This window comes from Eleutherodactylus coqui, chromosome 4, assembly GCF_035609145.1.
Source record: "Eleutherodactylus coqui strain aEleCoq1 chromosome 4, aEleCoq1.hap1, whole genome shotgun sequence".
Lineage (NCBI taxonomy): Eukaryota > Metazoa > Chordata > Amphibia > Anura > Eleutherodactylidae > Eleutherodactylus > Eleutherodactylus coqui.
The window spans coordinates 62926715-62949357 of record NC_089840.1 but is presented as its reverse complement, the minus strand read 5'-3'; the positions used below and the strand labels follow the sequence as shown (position 1 = coordinate 62949357).

General features: G+C 44.0%; 1 protein-coding gene across 2 annotated transcripts in view; it reads left to right on the top strand.

Annotated features, from left to right (window-relative positions):
• GIT1 (GIT ArfGAP 1) overlaps positions 1 to 19912 on the top strand; it is a 129635-nt gene extending 109723 nt beyond the window's left edge. The window contains exons 13-20 of one of the 2 annotated variants that reach the window (XM_066599584.1): positions 3790 to 3917; positions 4555 to 4662; positions 5479 to 5694; positions 7574 to 7663; positions 10154 to 10230; positions 12433 to 12615; positions 15275 to 15338; positions 16981 to 19912. In XM_066599584.1, coding sequence (XP_066455681.1) covers positions 3790 to 3917; positions 4555 to 4662; positions 5479 to 5694; positions 7574 to 7663; positions 10154 to 10230; positions 12433 to 12615; positions 15275 to 15338; positions 16981 to 17193 — 1079 coding nt within the window. In that variant the 3' untranslated portion in view covers positions 17194 to 19912. Of the gene's footprint in view, positions 1 to 3789; positions 3918 to 4509; positions 4663 to 5478; positions 5695 to 7573; positions 7664 to 10153; positions 10231 to 12432; positions 12616 to 15274; positions 15339 to 16980 lie in introns of both variants that reach the window. The other variant, XM_066599583.1, reaches the window with a different exon arrangement.
• Positions 19913 to 22643: the final 2731 nt, after the last annotated feature.

Sequence of the window (22643 nt, the reverse complement as noted above, 5' to 3'; positions counted from 1 at the left end):
AAGACTGCATGACTATTTTTAGGTTGGCCTGAATTTAACAATCAGCTAGCAGTGCATGAAAAGTGCATGATCGCCACGCGTTTAGACTCAACGATTATCACGCAAACGATCACTTTTTAGCTATTTTATTTTATTTTTTTGAGCGATCAGTACTCTGTGTAAATGGGCCTTCAGGGCCCATTTACACAAAAAGATCGCTTAAACAGTGACTGTTTTGAGCGATCACTTTTCTTAAGCTCTTAGGTAGCTAATTAGCTACTTAACAGTTTATTAGCGTGTTAATGAAGGCGGACACTATATGCACAAGACAGCGGGAGTGCAGTCATCTGCATAAAGCTGCTTTGTTCTCGAAGCAATCAGCTGGTATCCCGCTGAGAGCTCCGAACAGGATACCAGCTGAAACAATAGTATTAGTGGTATCCCGCTGAGAACTCGGCGCGTGGTGCCGATAAGAGTCATTGTTGACTTTTAGCTTGCTAAAGTTAGCGACAAACGAATGGTGCACAAAAAGTGCACGATGGCCGCGCTTTTAGACAACGATTATCGCTCAAAAGATGGTTTTTGAGCAAATTTTGAGCGATAATTGTTGTCTTAAAAGGCCTCTAAGGCCCAATTACATGCAAAGATAATCTTTCAAACAACTAAAAAAATGAAAGATTTAGTGATCTTTTTCCATAAAGTGTTAATGTCCTTTAACACTTTATCATCTTCATTTGCATGTAAAAGGGCCTCTAGGAGCTATTTGCAGATCCCAGCATGTGATTAATTACATGCCCAGCTGTGCAAACAGCTGCATTATTGTCGTCCCAGCTGCCAGCAGGTAACGTTATCTGCCGACTCCCCGTGGAGATAAAGCAAATACATTTATCTCTCAGTAGACTGATGCTGTTATCTCCAGTAGCTAAACGATGGATTTTAAGTTCACCTTAAATTCATCGTTCAAACAGAAAATCCCCAATGCCCACATTCACATGTAACGAATATTGCAAATTTTCGGTCGTTTAACGAATTTTGAGCAATAATCGTTGTGTAAATGGGTCTTAGGGCTTATTCCCACAAGTGTATATCGGCCGGCGTTTTCACGGCCGACCAATATACGCTTCTGTCTAAGCAATCCCCCCTTCCCTCCAACTCACTGGCTCTCTGCCTCCTCCACTCCTGCGTTTGCAATGGGAGGGGGCAGGATGGGGGCGGAGCTAAGCTCAACTCTGTCCCGCCCACTCCCATTGCTGGCGATGGGCAAGGGACGGGAGCTTAGCTCCGCCCCCACGATCCCATTGCAAACCGCTCAGAGGGGAGGAGAGAAGCAGAGAGATACGGTGAGTGGGAGGGACAGCATATATCAGCTGGGCATGAAAACCTGACCGATATACGCATGTCTGAATAAGCCCTTAATGTGTATGGCCATCCTCAGTGTGCCCATCGTGTAAATTAGCTTCACAGATGCAACTCTACAAGGAGGTTAAATGATTGTGTCAACAACCATGTCTGGAAGTGGCTCTTGTCTTTGGTCATTGTGAAAGTGTTTCCCATGACATCATTTAAAAAGCAAATCGCTTCTAATAACCATGTGGATCAGATAGCTACTCCGAGGACATTAGGATGTTCCAGAGGCCTGTGTATACTTTGGCATGGCACAGCTGTGGAGAAATTACCTTGGATAGCAGAGCACTGCGCTGTAAAATCCATTACACCCTGGTTTAGTCCAAACAAATCCAATAGTGACATACACTTTCCTACCAAAAGTAATTGGGCATCTGAGCAAGAATCAAAAGTAGTATTTATTTACGTATGTTAGGACTTAGTGGAACCTCCTTTGGTCTTAATGACATTGGATACTCTCCGTGGCATACTTTCTACTAGCATCTAATGCACTTCAGCTGATATTTCCCTCCATTCATCCTGCAAATGTCTGAGTTTTCTCAAAAATGTCCGCTGTTCATATTTCCTGACCCAACGTTCATGCCCAAAAAAGGTTCATTAGGGTTCAGTTGGGAACTCTGTGCAGGCCAGTCCAATTGTGGAGCATCGATATCTTTAACGTAGAACTGCGTTGTCTTTGTAACGGGGTGGGGGTGCTGTCTTATGTAAGTATGGCTGAACATTCCCAGGATATTACCAAATTGTCGGCGGCACATTGTCTAGAATGTCAAGGTACATTACAACCATCGAACTGAGGCCATGTTTCATAAAACATCCCCAGACCATAACGGAACCTCCATTGTACTTAACTGTTGGCACAACACACTTGGACAAAAGGCGTTCATCAGGATTCCTCCCCACCCAGTTATGTCCATCTGGTTTGAAGATGGAGTAGTGTAATTTTGTAACGCCCTAGAACATGTTTCTATTACTCAACTGTCCAATAACGACGCTCCTTGCACCATTGTAGATGGGCCGATGCATTGTCCTTTGTGATGGACGGCTGCAAATTTCATGTGCGCAAAAACAAAAAAAATCCTAGCCCTTAAAGGGGTGGTCTTGCGAAACAAAGTGGGGTTATACACTTCCGTATGGCCATATTAATGCACTTTGTAATATACATCGTGCATTAAATATGAGCCATACAGAAGTTATTCACTTACCTGCTCCGTTGCTAGCGTCCTCGTCTCCCTGGTTCCGTCTAAATTCGCCGGCAGCTTGCTTTTTTAGACGCGCTTGCGCAGTCCGGTCTTCTCCATTCAGCACGAGCCGCTTCAGTGTGCTCCCCGCTACAGCTCTTCTGCGCATGCGCAGATGAGCTGTCACTGCTCGGGAGCGCGCTGGAGCGGCCATTCTGTACCTTCCTCTGTTAGAGGAAGGTGCAGAGCTGCCGAGCTGCCGGAGAAGCCGCCCAGCTGTCCTGCCGTCCAGCTGTCCAGGTAAGTGATGGGCCGGGGGGGGGCTGTCGCTGCGCCGGGGGGGGCTGCCGCTAGGCCGGGGGGGGGCTGCCGCTGCGATGGGGGGCCTGCCGCTAGGCCGGGGGGGGCTGCCGCTGCGATGGGGGGGCTGCCGCTAGGCCGGGGGTGATGTTCACTGACAGGTGAAGGCCCCGGAGCCCAGCGCTGGGCTCCGGGGCCTTCACCTGGGCTGAGGGTCTAGCGCTGGGGAGCCGGGGGCTAGCGCCGGTTACCTGCTGCCTGGCGGTGCGGGGCGTCTGGTCGGCGGCTGCGGGGCGTCTGGTCGGCGGCTGCGGGGCGTCTGGTCGGCGGCTGCGGGGCGTCTGGTCGGCGGCTGCGGGGCGTCTGGTCGGCGGCTGCGGGGCGTCTGGTCGGCGGCTGCGGGGCGTCTGGTCGGCGGCTGCGGGGCGTCTGGTCGGCGGCTGCGGGGCGTCTGGTCGGCGGCTGCGGGGCGTCCGGTTGCCATGGAGACACAGCTGGCAGCGTCTCGGGAGCGCGCACGTCGGGCTGCAGCGAGCGATGGGGAAAGAGCCGGCGGCCATCTTGGGGAAACTTTTATAAGTTACTGAAACGCTGGAACGGTAAGTACGAACCAGCTAGAAAAGTAATTTACAGGGGTAATTAGTAATATATGTTTAATTAGGGGGACTGGGCAAAAAAAAATAAATCACTGCTTCCTCGAGACATCTCCTTTAAAGAACCTCAGTACCTTGGAATGGACACTCTTCTGTACTTTGCTTAATCCTTTCTCCAGATTTTTGCAGTACAAGTAGTACAACTACATCCTAAACTCCTCTGCCAATTCTGTACTTTGGGCGTTACATTTGTATTTCATTACTTTTATGTGTCCAAATGTAGCGAATGTTTCTGTCCAGCAGTTTAGAATAACTTTTTACCCTTCTTTCTCCAGACAATCTTGACTATACTCTGAGGAACAATGCCAACGACTGTGATGACCAGCACGACTATGACAGTGTAGCTTCTGATGAAGACACGGACCAAGAACTGCTCAGAAATTCCCGGAACAATCGTGCCAGGGTAAGCGACTCGGGAGAGGTCCCACATTGCCGTCCATGCTCAGACACCATACACTTGTGGTGGGATACACGTCTTGAGCTCTTGGGTATCCCAGACAAGTGTGTGTGCATGCATAGTTCTAGCTTTGTTCATTGCTTGTCTTAGTCACATATCCTGTCTGGAACGGTCCCAGCAAAACAGGCGCATTTTATCAACTACTCAGACATGTGGGAAAGGCTCCAACATCATTGCTGAATTTTTGTTCAAGCCCCCAGCCACTACAAGAATGCTGAAGGCATGATCAAAGGCATAGTATTGTCTTAGCTGGTTACTACGACGAATAATTCACAAGTGGTTGGAGAGTGGTGGTAAGATGCCCCATGTCACACGGGTACTTAGAGCTCCGCATATAAACTGTAATAGTGTAGATTTATTTATAAGAGCACAGTCACTTAGGAACAGGAAAAGTGTTTAAATATCACTAATTGGCACGTTATTGCCCTAAGTGTACTGTATTGTACTGATGCATATATCATAATCATATATATGCATAACTTACTAAAAAAAAGCAATAAGTGATCGTTCTGTACCACAATTCTACACTCCTGTGCAGAGCATGGACTCCTCCGACCTGTCAGATGGTCCCATTACTTTGCAGGAGTACCTGGAAGTGAAAAAAGCCCTCGCAACGTCCGATGCCAAAGTTCAACAGTTGATGAAAGTAAATAATAACCTGAGTGAGGAGCTGCGGCGACTTCAGAGAGAGGTGAGTACATGATTACACTATGACTGAACTACCTGGCAGTACAGGTAAGGCCTTCAACAGACTTGCCGTGTGTTTGAGTCGCACCTGAAGAGCTCGGGCGCAACTCATAGCAGTCAGTACACGGACACCTATCAATGTGCTGCCCGATATACGGACTGCCCGCACATTGACATGCATTTCCGTATTCTAGTTTTCATCCATGATTTATGAATAGGAATGATCCATGGGAAAAATGTCAGTTTGCATAGCCCATAGGCTATAATGGGTCTGTGTGCTGTCCATGACTTAACATGGACAGCCCACTGACCTAATGATGCTGGTGTGCCGGAGGCAGTAGTTCAATGTTCTAACTATATACACACTGAGATCACCTATGGCCTGTGAGATATCTCCAGGTTCTTGGACTGATCACATAAGGAGGTCTAGAAGAATTGCGCAATCCTCATCCATGGGTTTTCAGTGAATGGGACTGAGCTGCAATACCAAGTGCAGCCCATGGACAAATAAAGTCAGATATCTGACCTTTTTTGTGCTGTGTATTGCTGACTACTTCTCTGTAATTCTGCTGTTATCGCTGTTGGAACTGGATGCTGAGTATTCATTTAAGCAGCGGAAGCAAAGTGCAATACGGGGGTCATTGAAATCAATAGGCATCTGTGTGACGCAAGAATACTGGCTGTAATCCAGAGCAACAGTTTCCAGCATAGATAAGGGGATGGTCCAAAAAGGAACAACCCTTTTAGTTCACTCAGCAGAAGCCATATCTGTATATACTCCTTTTCCATTTTTCTGCCACAATGATCCCATTTCTTACAGATTCATAAACTGCAGTCTGAGAACTCACAAATTCGTCACCAGACTGGCCCTTCGCCGCCTCCACCAACGAACCCAGAGAGGACGGACCACCAGATGTCCTCGGCCCACAGACGAGACCGCCAAGCATTTTCCATGTATGAACCAGGATCAGCCCTTAAACCATTTGCACAATCCACAGATGACCTTAGCAGTCGACTGCAGCCCTTCCACTCCGGTGTAAGTAGTTGTCTGAAGGTCACTTAGTGACCATTAAATATTACAGTATGCTAATATATCCGAGCCGCCATTAGAACCTGCAAAATTTGCAACAAACCTAAAGCTAACAGATTTGCCTGTAAAAATGGATAGTTAGCTACAGTTTGCATCAGGCATTCATTATTCGTTTTTAACAGATCCGGGTTTTGTTTAATTGGAATATATCACATTTTTTTGGTTTTTTTCTGTTCTTAGAACGGAACAGGAAAACTTAAAAACGCAACTCTGATTTGTACTCAACTTTGGGCTCATTCATATCAGTGCCAGGGGTTCGATTTCCACTAGAAAACAAGATAGAATAGCGCAGCAAGCTGCACTATTTTGTCGTATAAATTCTGGCGCAGCTGTAAATTGACTGAACCCCATTATAGTCAATGGGGTCCGTTTGGTTCTGTGATAAGACGGAGATGTTTACCCAGTGGGTTCTGTATTCCTGCTCCCCAAACGAAGCTGATGTAAACGAGCCATAAAGGGATTCTCAAAAAGCCTAGGCCTCATGTCCACGGGGAAAATCAGGCCCGCTACGGATTCTCCATGGAGAATCCGTAGCGGGTCCCTCCTGCCCCGCGGAAATGAGGGCTGAAAATAAGAATAAACTTACCCGCAGCGGACCGGGCAGGTCTTATCTTCTTCGCGGCCGGATCTTCTTTCTTCGGCCAGCGGCGTGCCGCGCGCATGCGCCGGGCACATCCGCCAGGCCGAAGAAAGAAGATCCGGCCGCGCAGCAGATAAGATCTACCCGGTCCGCTGCGGGTAAGTTTATTCTTATTTTCAGCCCTCATGTCCGCGGGGCAGGAGGGACCCGCTACGGACGGCTTCCATAGGCTTCAATAGAAGCCCGCGGGAGCCGTCCCCGCGGGAGACCCGCACGAAAATGGAGCATGTCCATTTTTTTCATGCTCCATATTTTTTTAAATTCCCTTTTATTGACCATCCGCGGGTATTCATCTACCCGCGGGTGGTCAATGCATCCCTATGGGGTGCGGATCCGCGCGCGGGAGAAGAGTTAAAATCCGCTGCAGATTTTAATTCTTCTTTTCCCCGTGGACATGAGGCCTAAAGAAAGCAATGTTCAAGTTTAACAAAGCAACAAACCCCCAAAACCACTTAAAACTGAAGCGCATAAAGTACTGCAGTGTATAGGCATACAAGTGAAACAAAAAAATGAAAACTGTAATCTTTCAAAAATTCAGAAGAAATGCATAAAATGGTAAAAATGATCCTCCTTAAGGAATGTCCCACACTTATCGCTTTATGTGCCCTATAACATAAAGCAGGGCTGGAGATACCCCAAGAACCAATGCTAAAAATTGGTTAGGGCCACCCAAGTTTTTGAGATTCTTCTGGTGATCTGTGAATTTGTATTGCTAGACCGTTGAAACATAAATCAACTCTTGGAATAGTCTAACAGGCCATTAATGTCGACAGTATTTTGTCCACTGCCTATGTGTACAACTATGTGAATGTACATTTGGGGCCACAATCTTTTGTCTTTGACAATTTCATAACTTCTATATCAGAATTGGAAATCTCAATAGTTTTTTTCCAAGCATGAAAAATGACTATTGGAGTAAGTTACCATATTCCTTCATATGTTGGATATACTATAATGGAGGGTGAAGAGTCCATATGAAACCTGAGCATGGGTTTGTTTCCTACAGCCACCCTGTGTTTGTCCTGTGCAGATAATTCCGCTTAGAGTCGTCTCCTGTATATTGGTGATGGTGTTTGTTCTATGTTAGTGCGCTAGGAACAGATGTTATTGTGGCATGTAGTTCTAGATTGTGCTTTTTTTCTTGTTTTGTGTGCATGCTGCCTGACGTTCCCCTTCCTGTTCTAGATCCGGAAAGGCATCTCTGCCTCTTCTGTGCCCTTTCCCCCTTTGTCCTCCCCTCTGTTCTCTGGACCCCCGGACAATACCCGGAACATGGTGATGTACCCCCCTTGTTTTGTATTGACATTTGATTACTAATTTTTGGGAAACGTTTGATAAATGTTAATAAAACCCTCCCAAATGTCTCAGTAATGCCTACTATTTAAGAAGTATTCCCGTCATTCAGTGTTAGAAGAGTTCAGCATGAAGTATTGTTAGCAATGTGACTCCTTTGTTCTTACATTGTGGGGTCCCAGCAGTTGGACCCAGCGATCACTACATAATGGCATCTCCTAATGATGTACCATTATTTACTGACATGGGAAAACCTCTTTATTATTGATCCGTAATAAACAATGGTATGCAAAAAAAATGAATCCTTACTCAGGATGTAACCGGCCACTAGTCTACTATGTTGTCTAAGTATTAACTGAAGTAAAGGAAACTCTCAACTGAGCGCTTCCACTGCTTTGTTCTAGCAATCGGCCGCGGTCTCGGCACCAGGACCTTCATTAATCAATGACCTGTCAAAAGTTAGTAGTAGCGGTTAGGGGTGCTGCTCTGGAAACAGAAGGCTTTTCAGCTTCCAGTCAGTCTCCAGTGCTTGCATTGTAATATAGCTTGAAATGTCTTGTCCTCACTCGGAAGCAATGAGTGATAGCACTGTGCCCTTATCATTGCATTAGATCTTTGACCACTTTGGAGCAGAGCCGCATGTCTGATGGACGGATGGGCTGGGTGCAGGTCCTCATCGCTTCTTGAGCTCCTACTAGCATCATACTCTTCTTTATGTACCGAGGGCAGAGTAAATAAGGCCGCATTCACGGGTCGGATTCCGGATGTGAGATTTTGCAGCGAACTCCAACCCTATGCCAGTCAGTGACCCCTGTGTACCAGTCTCGGATGTGCCAGCTGGCACAGTGCCGCACATGGTCAGTGCAGAAGATGACACGCCAGCGATGACGTGGATCTACGGCGATTCAGAAATTGACCTTTCGGAATCGCCACAGGACGGACGGCTTCTATTGACTGGAATGGAAGCTGTCTGTGAGAGTCTCTCTCAAAAATAGAGCATGCTGCGATTCTTCCTCTGCTAGCGGAAATCGCAAGTGATTTTCTCTTGTGTGCATGGGAAGAATCATTTTACATTGCATGCTATGGATGGACATTGCTGCAGAATTTGTAGCGGGCACCTGGCCGCAAATTCCGCAGCAAAGATCCGTATGTGTGCATTGGGCCTAAGGCAGTGTTCACACAGCGGTTTTTCCTTCCGTACGTCTGACAATAGAAACATGCAGGCTTAAAGAGTTGCTGCACTTTCAGCTAGCTTTTGAATTGCTAGGCATGCAGAGATCTTATGTAAAAAAAAATATTGTGTTTTCAGCTAATTTGGGGGGGGGGGGGGATCGAGAATTGAATAATATGGCTTAAAATTGAAATCTCAATTTTCTTTTCCCATAATATCGCCCAGCTGTAGTGTTAGGGTAGTCTGACAGGTATTGACAACTGCTCTCTGGGGAAAGTGGAATTTGCATGTTTTATTTCAATATGCCCAATCTTTTACCACCCTGGGAGACACATTCCCTTCTATTCAAAGAAATAGGTAGGCACACTTGGAAGATCTGAGCAACACGTGTTTATGGAGGAGTCAGCTGACCTACAAGTAGCTCTTGGCCAATTGAGTATTAAACGGGTTGTCCAACTTCTAGGTGTTTTGTTACAGGCAGCAGACCACTCCGTACATTGTGCAGTGGCAAAGGTTGATACTGCATTGAAGTCCCATTCACTTCAATAGGACTCAGGCTGTAGTACAAACCCAGGCCACCATGCAATGTATGGAGCCATCTGCTTCCTGCAACAAAATAGTTAGAAGTGGGACAACACTGGTTTGACTGCTGGGACCCCCACTGATCCTGAGAATGGGGATCCGAGCTTCTAACTATGAAGGTAGCTGTGGTCACACATGCACACCACCATTCCATTTATTTTAATGGGACCCCTGGGGATAGAGTTCTAGCAGTCAGCTATCGCTGGTGGTCCCATTGAAATGAATAGTGCCTGCACACCAGAGACCTGTTCTCAGGATTAGTACACGTTGGAGCCCCATAGATTTCATGAAATGATACAGTATGCGATGTACAGGAGAGATTTACATGATATGCAGGTTAAAGGGCTTGTCCAAGAGTTTACAAAATGAAAGGGATTGCAGTAAATGTTATAAAACAGAACAAAAAGAAAATCCTCATTCTGCTATTACATCCCCTGCCAATGTTCCAGTGATCGCCGTCATTCTTGGTTTACGTCTGTGCAGCGTGAATCATGTGACGGCTGCAACCAATCACTGCCCTTGACTGTGAGGCTAGCGTGCACGGCATGTGACCACCAAGGCTAGAGGTTGGCTGCAGCATATATATATGATATCACTGCTGCAAAGTAAACAAAGACCGTATGAGACCACCAGAGAATCGGCACTTTCATCTTATGGACTCTTGACAACCCTTTTAAATGGCAACGAGACTAAATTTTTTTTTTTTGTACCCTCTCCAGTCTGTTAAGGCAGATCGACACGGCAGTGGTGCAGACAGTGACTATGACAATACGCAGAGTACAGACACCAGTACCGGGTAAGTTGATAAAATACTTGATTTTGCTATACATAGAAGAGCTTCCCACCCTCCATGTATATCGAGTCACATAATATCAGGCAACCTCTGCCATTACCAGCAGACTGTATGAGCTTACTGGGCCCTGCGGTTTTCCCTACCACCCTACAAAGGCTGATTTTGCTTGAATGAGTTGCTGACTTATACAGTGCGCCACACTTGAATCACTCTACCGTGTCGTCCTCTCTGGTGCTCTGAGGTGCCGGAGAAGAGCCAGTAGGACTATTCAAGCTACACTTGCTGCCCGCTGTGTAAAGGAGCAACTCAGTACAGTGGCAGCAGCTGGCAGAGAGGAAGAGGATACAATACTGTGTGGAGGGGGGGGGGTGCACAATGCCATTATTACCATGTGGGGGGGGACATGAAAGTCACCAATAGTTTGTGGGTGCACATGAGGGGTAAACTAATATAGTAGGGGGAGAGCTCTGATAAGGGCATTGGGTTAGCAAGATAGCTAAAAAAAAGTTAAAAGAAGTCATCAGGATGGTCTGCCTGGATAAAGAAGAAAAGGAAAAAGTAAATTACTCCAATCAGAGACCGGGAAACCCCTAAAAGAATAGCATTCTAGATGCAAATGGCCACCACTAGGAGGAGCTTACTGTAGACTGCTTGAGTTTTATCGTTTTATTTTTGAGTTCGGTGTGTAAATTAATTGCAAAAAGATCCTAAGCTCCCTTAGTGGTAGCAGACAGATGTTTAATATGTAAAGGGGTTGCCCAAAACTATATAAAATTAGTATACTCACCAGAGCACTAGTTCGGCACTCCTGCGTCACGACATCAGACAGGTGACATCACAAGCACCTCTGGCCTGGCGGCAGCCTATAAACCTCTCACGCTAGCTTCTAATACAGAAGCCATCGGCAGGTTTATGGGATGTTACTAATGATGTACCTGTTGGGCCTCCTATTGGCTGCAGCTATCATGTGGGTAAACGACCTACGTTGACCGTTGCAGACCAAATAAGCACAGCACAAGAGGACATGAACGTCGGTGGGAGATGGGTGTTGAAGGTTTTTTTCTCAAATATAACTCATCCCCCTCCCCTCCCATTGCCACCAAGGTGTCAGAACTTGGAAAGAGATATAGATATAGATATATATATATATATATATATATATATATATATATATATATATATATATATATATATATATATATATATATATATATAATCATTTAAACAATACACTTTAGCCCTCTTCAGAGGCTTTCCCCTTGATACCAAGCTGCAAAGAGCTCTGCACACTAAATATATGGTGTGCAATTAATCATCACAGAAATGGGAACCCATGTAGATTGAAAACCTTTGTAGTTTCTTAAAGGTCATTCAGGCTCACACTCTTGCTATACCGAATTTTATTTCTTGGTCATAAGTTCTTGCAGTTAGTAAACACAGGTGACCTCAACGAAGACTGACCGGTTAGCCAGTAGAAAAAAATGTTGATGCACTCAGTAAGAAAAACTCTTTTTTTATATCGGCCTGATGAAGAAAACTAAGAGCAATAAAGTTTGATTTGAAAGGGACATTGTCCACCACTAAGCCTTCTTGGCAGTTGCGGTTGCAGCTAAGGTTCATAATCCCGAGGGGCCCATAGACCTCCCTGCCACATCAGGGCCTTCAGGGTGCCACATACAAAGTTCTGCTGCAGCAATTTTCAGGTAGTTGTGTGGTGGTGAATACAATATCCTGATTTCATGGTCTGATTTAGAGATCTAGTCTGGGGTCTGATTTAAGGGAGCCCTACTTAAAAGTTTGACATGGGGTCCTGAGTTTTCTTGTTATGCCTCTGAGTTTATTCTGGACTTCAGTGTATAAATTGTCAAGCAGTATACAGTAAGCTTCCCCTAGTGGTGGCTATTTGCATCTAGTATGCTATCATTTTAGGGGTTTCCGGGGCTCTAAATGGAGTAATTTACTTTTTTCCTTTTCTTCTTCATCCAGACAGACCATCCTGATGACTTCTTTCAAATTGTATGATACATTTGGTTTAATTGTCTTGCAAGTCTATCTTCATTCTACCTATAAAATGTCTATACACCCTCTTATACACATGAAGACATATAGTGAATGCTTAATCATGCTCCTAGCAAAATGAACTTCTCCACTGTTTTTTCTGGCATGGGGTTTAAGGTCTGGTGTTTTGTTTTTTTTCATGTTTAGGGTAGAAGGAAGAAGGTACCTAGAACTATCTCGGGATGAAGATTTCCATGCCGATGCAGAAGATGTAGAGGTGGAATTGGATGCAACCTTACCTAGCACAGAGGATGTGATCCTCAGGACGGAGCAAGTGACCAAGAACATCCAGGAGTTGCTGAGAGCTGCACAAGAGTTCAAGCATGACAGGTGAGGTGAAGATTATCTACCTACCCAGCAGGGACAGAAAGTACTTGAAAAGTGTATTCAAAAGGGGAGAACAGGAAAAGTTGTAATATATACAGTACTGTGCAGGATTTTTCATACATGTCTAGAATTTTTGCAGAGTTGGAATGCTTTCAGATATAGAAGTGTTAAAGGTTTATTATTAAAGCCAATGTTATTAAGAACTGCAGTGTAAAGAAGAACAAGGAGTCCTGGAAGTGATGATATGGCCCACAGAGCACTGATCTCAACAAGTCTGTGAGATGAAAAGACAGAAGGATTTAAAGGAGATGTCCCGCGCCGAAACTGTTTTTTTTTTTTTTAAACCCCCCCCCCCCGTTCGGCGCGAGACAACCCCGATGCAGGGACGTACAGAAAGCTCACCGGAGCGCTTACCTTAATCCCGGCGCTCCGGTGACTTCTATACTTACCTGTGAAGATGGCCGCCGGGATCCTCTGCATCCGTGGACCGCAGCTCTTCTGTGCGGTCCACTGCCGATTCCAGCCTCCTGATTGGCTGGAATCGGCACGTGACGGGGCGGAGCTACACGGAGCTACACGGAGCCCCATAGAGAACAGGAGAAGACCTGGACTGCGCAAGCGCGGCTAATTTGGCCATCGGAGGGCGAAAATTAGTCGGCACCATGGAGACGAGGACGCCAGCAACGGAGCAGGTAAGTATAAAACTTTTTATAACTTCTGTATGGCTCATAATTAATGCACAATGTACATTACAAAGTGCATTATTATGGCCATACAGAAGTGTATAGACCCACTTGCTGCCTCGGGACATCTCCTTTAAGCAAGCCTCCGTCCCCTAACCTGTGGTTCGTTCTCCAAGATGTTTTGAACAACCTCCCTGCCGAGTTCCTTGGTTTTGTTTTAGTGTCGAAGGTTTTTGGGTGTCATTCTTCCATGAAAACATTTTCTGACCAGACTTTTTAAACAGTAGATGGCTGTACCTCTGTCCCACTAGTTTCTGACAGTTCTGAGCTGATGGCACTGCTGGACTTTTTTCCAGTTTTGAAGAGAAGTAAGCATGATGTGTCATATCTGCTGCACTAAGTTTCATTGGCCGACCACTGCGTCTACGATCCTCAACTTTGCTGTTTTCTTTGTGCATCTTCAAAAGAGCTTAAACCTCACACCTTAAAATCCCAGACTGCATCAGCAAGGTCTCTCTAAGAGATTGCAAAGCAATCTAACTACTTTGTGTCTCGTTGCTTTGCTCAGTCTTGCTATGGTGTATGAATTATGATCTGAAACGGTCTTCCACAACCTCACCTTTGTTGCAGAGTTTGGCTGTTCCTTACCCAGTTTTAATCCTCCTACACAGCTGTTTTAGCTAATGACTGTATTTGAACCTACTGATCATAATCACCTGTTTGGTATAATTGGTAATGGTACACCTGACTATAATCCTATGGCTGGATTCAGCCGAACGTATATCGGCTGGGTTTTCACGCCCATCCGATATACGTCGTCTCTCTCTGCAGGGGGGGAGGCTGGAAGAGCCAGGAGCAGTGCTCTGAGATCCCGCCCCCTCTCTGCCTCCTCCGTCCCTCTGCACTATTTGCAATGAGGAGAGGCAGAATGGGGGCGGGGCTAATTCTTGGCATTTAGCCCCGCCCCACCTCCTTTCATTGCAAATAGTACAAAGGGGTGGAGAGGAGGCAGAAAGGGGGCAGGAGCTCAGTTCCTGCTCCTGGCTCTTCCATCCCCCCCCCCCCTTGCAGATGAGGACATCGTATATCGGCTCGGCGTGAAAACTGAGCCGATATACGGTCATCTGAATCCACCCTACAAGTGTAAGTGAACCTAGAAGAATTGATGCCGTTTTGAAGCCAAAATGGTGGTCTCACAAAATATTGACTTTATTTACAATATTTTTTTGTTCATTCACTTTATCTTTGTCTACCCTGTTTCCCTGAAAATAAGGCATTCCCTGAAAATAAGACATAGCATGACTTTCCAGAATTTTTGAGGATGCAAAATGAGTTTTCAGGCTTTGAGGATGCTTGAAATATAAGCCCTACTCCAAAATTAAGCCCTGCTAACAGTTAATTAAAGTCAATTTAAATAGTGTCCAGGCAGCTATACATGTAAAAAAAATTAAGCCTTTTTGAACAAAAATTAATATAAGACACTGTCTTATTTTCGGGGAAACACGGTATTAACAAAATGCAAACTGTTCTTTATTTTTATTTTTTTAAGCATTCTTACTTTGCAGCATTTCTTCTCCACCAGCCCCAAACCTTTCCACAGTACTGTGTGTATGCATATTTGTATTGTCATTAAACCAAATGTAAAATAATTTTATTACAGTCTCTTCTGGCATGTCAGAGTGACTAGAGCGTAGGTGGAACTTGTGAGCTCAGACCGCAACCATTTTCTAATTCTCTAGAAAGTATCCAAACCTCTTGGTCATCACTCAGGAATGTTAACTTTAATCTCTCACATCATTTGGTTTGAACGGCCTATTTTTATAATGTTGTGTTACATTTCCCGTGATGGAAACCTCATTGATGCTATGACCGGTGGGGCTAAGCACTCATAATTCACCAGTGAAACATTCAGGATGTCTCCGGGATAATAGAAGTTCCACAATTCTGTTCTCTCCTGACATTTCTTTCTTCTTCTACAGTTTCGTACCTTGCTCTGAGAAAATCCACTCGGCGGTAACAGAGATGGCTTCACTCTTTCCCAAGGTGACTGTTTCGGTTTTTATTCAAGTTCTATCACCATTCCATGGATTTACTTAGCATTTTTAGATACCACTGTATTGATCTACTGTATATAAGTTTCTTAAAAGGCATTCAAGGAGTATTGCCGTCGGAAACTTTCATAACATAGCTACAGGATATGCCATGAGCGTATGGAAATAGAAAATCAAAGTCTGCTTGGCAATTTCTGTAACTCCCATAGAAGTGAATGGGAGTTATAGATATGTAGCAGAGTGAGCTACGTGGTTTGCATTACTCGGGAGCTGTGAAAATGGTGTAGCTTGCACTTCTACATGGTTTCTGTAACTCCCATTCACTTCTATATGTGTTGCAGAAACAATGTAATGGAGCTTGCTCAGCTGCTTCTGTTAATCCCAATCACCACTGCATTCAGCGGGGGCTGTAAGTAGAGGTGGGCTCAGGTCCCAGAGGCGGGGCCTACATTTATCAGACTTTTGTGGTATATCCAAAGAATATACTGTGAAAATCTTAAATGAGAATACCCCTTTTAAAGGCTTATTTATATACCCAATAGTCCAGAATTACAAAACAATAAAAACCATTGGGTGAGAAGAATCCTATATTAAAAATAAATATATATATATATATATAATAATTATTTACTATATGTACATTTATTTATTAACCCTTTCCAATCCACTGTCTGAGGTCTGAAGACATTATAATTTAAGGCTGTACAGCTATGATGTTGGAAGACATCCGTCAGGGTTCTCTTACTGTATATTGCCAGCCTCTCTGCTGTCTGAGCTTATCCAACGTGTCACCTCATGCAGTACTGGCTATAGCCAGCATATAGCGCCGTTGTACAACGGCAGAAAAAGAGTAAGCCCCCTAGGAAAACCAGGATAGAAATTGGATTAGAAAGGGTTAAAGGGAACCTGTCAGAACAGATCGGTACATGGCTAGAAGGTGATGTTTGTGGGTGGATTCGTGCACATGCACCGCTCAGTCTAATCACAGCAAAAAAAAACTATTTTTCGTGGCCATTTTTTAGAAACACAGCATTACCTATTTTTTCAGTTTTTGCCTCGGTATTGGTATTTTCTATTGGGTCTTTGCCCAGTAGAAAATAAGAATAATATGGAGGTAAATACTAAAGACCTACAGCTGTAATGTCATCTGTAATACGAATCCATATCAGACGTGGTACAATACGCTAGTCAGAAACCGGCCTTATGCTTTGACCACCGTGAAAAAAAAAAATAGGTAGACTTTCTAGTCATTCCCCCTCCCAAACAACAAAGTTAATAAAAGTTTAAATAATAAATTTTGTGTATTTCTAAATGGTGCCAATAAAAAGGCACAGCTCATCCCACAAAAACTGGCCTGATATGGCTATTTTTACAGTTCACGTAGAAGAAAAAAATACATTAAATATGGATGATTCTCTGTTATTTTAGTACATGTTTAGTTTTGTTTTTTTTAAACAATCGAGATTTTTATTTTTGGCAAAATCGGCTAGCCCTACTAAAATGTTATATTTCTTCTTTGATATACTTTACACAAGCTCCACGGTGACACATACGGTAGTAGGACATGATTGCGCTTGGCTATAAAAATACTTGTGATATTTGGTTGCCTAACATTTCCCTTTCATCATTGGTAGAAACCAGCGCTGGAGACTGTACGCTCCTCATTGAAGCTACTCAATGCCAGTGCTTATCGACTGCAAAGTGAGTGTCGCAAGACTGTTCCACCAGAGCCGGGGGCAACTGTAGATTACCAGCTCCTCACACAGCAAGTCATTCAGTGCGCCTACGATATTGCCAAAGCAGCTAAACAGCTGGTCACCATCACCACCCGAGAAAAGAAACAGTGACCTTTGTTGTCCTCTACGAACATTGTCCTTACTAAGGAATACAGAGCTACCAAGACCATGAAACATGGGGGACTCCACAACCTCGGATGACACCGAGACTGCTACACTGTTGGTCCCTTATGAGTCATTTGGCCCTGCAGGCAAATTATTTAACGTGTTGGCCCTTACAAAGAGAAATGCCATATATAGATACCCTGTTATACATTACCCTAACGTTACCCAGAAGGGAACACTTATGGATATAGACCTGTCCTGTGGTTTGGGGGTCAGTAGTCCTCGCATTATATGTTTGGACACAAGGTCTGCTCGTACCTTCTTAAGTTAGCCAAAAGTTTCTTATAGCTGTTGGAATCCGATGGGGTGAAATCACATAAAGCACAATTGCTATGGACCATAAGGGATGACGGTGATGTACTTTACACCCAAATCTGCAATTCTTGTGTGATCCGCAAACAGCATGAATTCCCCATTACTTTTCAGAATATTCCTTAGCTCAACACAGTTGGCTAGTAAGCTTTCGATTTTTATTACTGTACTCTATTGTTACTGTACTCTGATTCTGAATGCAAGAATCAACTGGGTTGACCAAGTGTCATACTTGTCATCGGCAAGGTTTTCATGCAACGTCGGTTCTCAGTAAATGCCATAGATGACTAAGTCAGGGAAAGGAGGATTTACTTCTGTCCTACATAGGTGAAAACATTTGTTTGCATGGTGTTCATGTTGCATTCGACTTTCAGATCATGTCCGCTATTGGGTAGGTAACCACCTCTGGACAGCTGTGCTTCTAGCCCAGAGCAGGTTCTTGAATGATAGGAACCCCCTGCGAATGAAAAGTCCCCTCATACACTAAAGTAGATTATAGTCTTTATTTTTCCCTTTGCTGGTCCCATAAAACTAAATGAGAACTGTTTGGGTGCAACGACGTTGGTGCATACTCTTGTAGGAAATCTTTGGCGCACTTCATTTGTGATGCAAGCCCTTGAATATGTTGAAAACAAACTTCACGATGGGACTGCACCTTAATTTGCCTTTCTACACTGCTGGGACCAAGTGGCTGATAGGAGTACAACAAGGGCTCGGCTGCAAGGTTCAAATAAAGAAGCTGGAGCTGCCCCTTCGGTGGGGCACACACACCTTACAGTTGTAGCACTACATATTGTTACCAAGCTAATCTGCCTCAGGTAGCAGAAGTTATGTGTCGGGTTAGGAAAACCCTTGACCAATCATTCTGATCTTTCTGCTTCGCCTCAAACGGGCACTCAGTGAGGCCAACACTAAACATACACTGGAATCTGTATATATATACATGCATATATATATAATATATTATCAACATCTCTTTTTGTTATTTAGGGGGGAGGGGTTACTGTAGAAGACTGCTCATGTATTTTGTAGAAAACCACTTTTAAGCTCATTTTCAAAGCAGGCTTCAACAACCTATTGTGTTTATTTTGGCGCTCTTTGCCAATTCAGGGCTTGAAGGGATTGTTCGGGTTTGGGGAAAAAAAGGATCTGCCATTCTTTCCCAGTAGCAGCCCTACCCTTGTTTATTGGTTTTTGGTATTGAAGACCATTCCCATGCAAGTTACAGGGGCTATCCAGGCATTTTTTTAAAACTCGCTTGGAGTAGTGGAGTCGGAACGGCCACTTCCATCTGGGTTCCAATGAACGGTCACATGGTATTGTGGCCCATCTGTAGTTGGCGCATTATAATAATTAAGCCAGACCCTCTTTCTATCTCTGCATTGGTCATGATAGAAGGGTGCTGGCTTAATTATTAAAACGATCCAGCGATTCTCATACAAACAAGAGGGGCAGCAATACACGTGACTGCTCATCCGAACTTAGCCGGAAGTGGCTGCTATGACTCCACCAATCCAGGTGAGTTTGAAAAGCCCCTGGATGACCCCTTTAATTGCAATACTAGACACAGTCCATAGACGAGAATGGCACAGTTTCTAAGGGAGCTTAAAAAAAAAAACTTTTTTCCCTATCCCAAACAACCCCTTTAATTACATTAACTTCATGACTTGCAGAAAGTGCTGGGAAATAAATGCTATAGGTTGGCTAAAACTGCTCCAAAAAGTAGCACAATGCCACTTTCCGTAGCCAAGTAGGGAGTTACTACTTTGTGACTGTAAATGGGTTAATTTAGTTCTATGTTTACTCTATTTGTGCAGTAAGTGTCACGAGCATCTCGTCTTCCCAGTCTTCTTTGCACTGATATTTGTTTTTTTTTATAGTCCATGGTTGTTCTGGAGGGAAATGCATCTTCTCACATTAAGTCATTGGTCACAGTAGAGTCCTGGAGCTTGCTCGGGGCAGCTGGACAGTTCAGTTTGCAGACCACTGTTGTATAGAATATAATGACAGCAAATCTGTGCCTGTCTATAACCTCCAGCGAGCCACGAGCTACCAGAACCTCAACCTGCAGCTACAAGTAGAATGATTGCAGACAATGCATAAAAAGAACGGCCTACCGGGTGCCGTCGACAAGCGCCTCGCCGAATATGCTTTCTTTTTTCATTTTGCCGTTTGTTCTAACTCTGACTGAAATGACCTGCCTGCCTTTAAGTTCCTCATGTGACCTTTTTTTTGTTGCTACAACTGCCATAACCTGCTTATACTATTGTCTGTAAGAGCTCGGTGGTGGGTGTTTATGTACAAAACAATGCATAATGTAAATTTGTATCAAATTAAACAACTAACACTCCTATGTCCTTTTGCTATTTTATTGTGACCGAGCGCTCGGTAGACCACCCTATCAAACTATATTCATTTCACTTACATGATCAGTAGCTTTTCAAACAACTTCTGCTGCTAACTAGCAAGACTACAATTTACTTCATTCACTGTTTTTATCCAAAAAATGCCTTTAAAATGATGAGCACTTCATTCTAACTGGTTGTGCACTGTCACGTCTGCTATGGGAGACGGCAAGATAGTCTTCAATGAGCACAATGACTCAGAGGAGAGAAACTCACAGATGTGATGTTGTAGGTAATGATTAGTTATTTACTGCTTCACATCTCCACTGCTCAGTCCTGCTGTACACTGTCCTACATGATGTTATATCTCTGTATGGTACAGATGCCAGAATTTGCTTTTCTCTATGCATAGAATATTGCATAAGAGCAGCCATGATCCTCCCACTAAACCAGAGAGAATTGAGAATTACAGATACGGCCTATAGAGGGGAAAAAGTGTGAAAAAAAATACAGATCATTACATAAGGGCCAGAAAGTGATGTTCCTCATGTACATACAGCAGCGTATTCTGCAAAGCCAGGTACGCTTTAAGATTTCAGAATGTATGTTATCTATACAAAGGCAAAGTAAAAGGCGATGGTCTGATTTTGCGCCTCAAGTGATCAGCTGTAATTTTGGGGGGATATGACAAGAAGGGTTCGATTCCCCTGCGGGACCACAGTTTCCATTAAACTCAAAGGACTGGCCACATAAAAACATGGATGACCTGTGTCAAGCATCTTGAGTGCAGTCAATGCATTGGATTATCAGGGCCGCCTAAGCTGAGTGTCATAACCACCATTACATATCCTCCTGCATTTTCACAAAAACTTAACACAATATGGTAATTCCATCATTCAATCCTGATTGGACCAGTAATTAAAAAAAAAAATGGCAATAGGGTTAGAGCATTAAGGCAGCCTATCTTTGTGTTGTGCAGAGACAGACTCAACACTATTGAGTAACTTATAGGGTGGTTGAGTTGTGGTTAAAAGTTGCATTTAAACAGCTGCACCCTAAAAACTGCATATAGTTTTACCGCAAATTTAATGTGGTTGCTGTTTTTATCACAGCCGCATCGAAAATCGTGTTAAGAACACGTGGATTTAACTGCTTCTCAAACTCCCTTACAGAGAGAGATGCTGCTTGTGTCTGTGCCCCCTTGCATTGGGTGCCAGCCTTGCCAGGGAGACTATGTATAAACAATAACAGCCGAGGATTCTTAGAAGCAACTGGACATCATTAACCAAAGCTACCAACTATAGTCTAAAAACTCCAGATTCACAGTAATAAATAATGACATTTTGATGACTCTAGTCCCTGAAAAAATTGGGTTTGGGATTGTTCTTCCAAACTTGAAATGGTGCTATTCTACTTAAAAGCCTTGTAAGGTGCTGAAAAAATGATGGCAACATGACGTGGCTATATAGTATGTAACTATTTTGTATGATATGACTGTATTATGAGGAAAAAACGTCACATTTTGAAAAATGCTAATTTTCTTAAATGTTTGGATTTGTTTTTTTAAAATAAAAGCAGAACATACCGGCTAAAATTTACCAGGGATATAAAGTGAAATGTGTGTCAAAAAACAGTCTGAGAATCACTTGAATAAGTAACAGAACTCTAAAACTTATTACCACAAAAACATGATACGTTAGATTAAAAAATTTGGTTTGGTCACATAAGCCAAAACTGACTCGGGTGGCAAGTGGGTAATATAACTCAAATATAATGTGTTTCTGGGCTCTGGGGCCCCTTTATCAAATTACAGCATTATATTTTGAGATATCACTAAACTGCCTCAGCGAGTACACTCGCTCATCTCTAGTGCACACCACTAAGGGAAACTACTCGAGCGAGTAGTGCCTTATGCGAGTACCTGCCCGCTCGTCTCAAAAGATTGGGTGCCAGCAGGGAGGAACGGGGGGGGGGGGGATGAAATCTCTCACTCTTTCCCCACTCCCCCCTGCTCACTCCCGCAACTTACCGCTCTCCCCCGTCGGCACCAGAATTTTTAGAGACGAGCGGGCAGGTACTTGCATAAGGCACTACTCGCTCATCTCTAGTGTGCACCAATTGTATGTCAGGAGGCTTCTACTAAGAAGCCGTAACATTTTTTTCTTCAATACCTATTTGGGGAAGGAAACCTGATTTAAATCCTTTCCACGTCCCTGTAGTAACCTATGAAGGGATGGGGAGGCTGTAACTGTAGCCATGCCCCTGCACTACGGTGTTAACAATTGGGTAGGAGTTGGCAAATGATTTCCAGCAATGGGATAAGTTCTGTGGGTACAACGGGCGCACCAGCACATGCAAGCATTCATTCCACTATTGTAGTTGAGTAATGGCAAGCAGCCAGATGAAGAAATTGGCGCCTTGCTCCGCCAGCAGGCGAACAAAAGGACGAGGAACTCCATAACAAAAGATGGCTTTAGGAAGACCTTTCTTCAACTAGGTAGTATTCTGTGTGGAACGTTTTTAGAAGACCCTCGCTAAAAGGATTAATTCATTATTTTTGACTCTGGAAGTATAAATGTTCTTTCAGTATCTACAGCACAACCTTGGTTTGTGTTCAGTGTGCCACGTCAACGGCACACGCTGGGCTTATGTTCCTTATTTTACCACTTGTGGTTTTGGCTTTTTACGTTCGTTGGTCACTTGTGGAAAGGAGGTGGAGAAAATTAAAAAGCAGCTTGT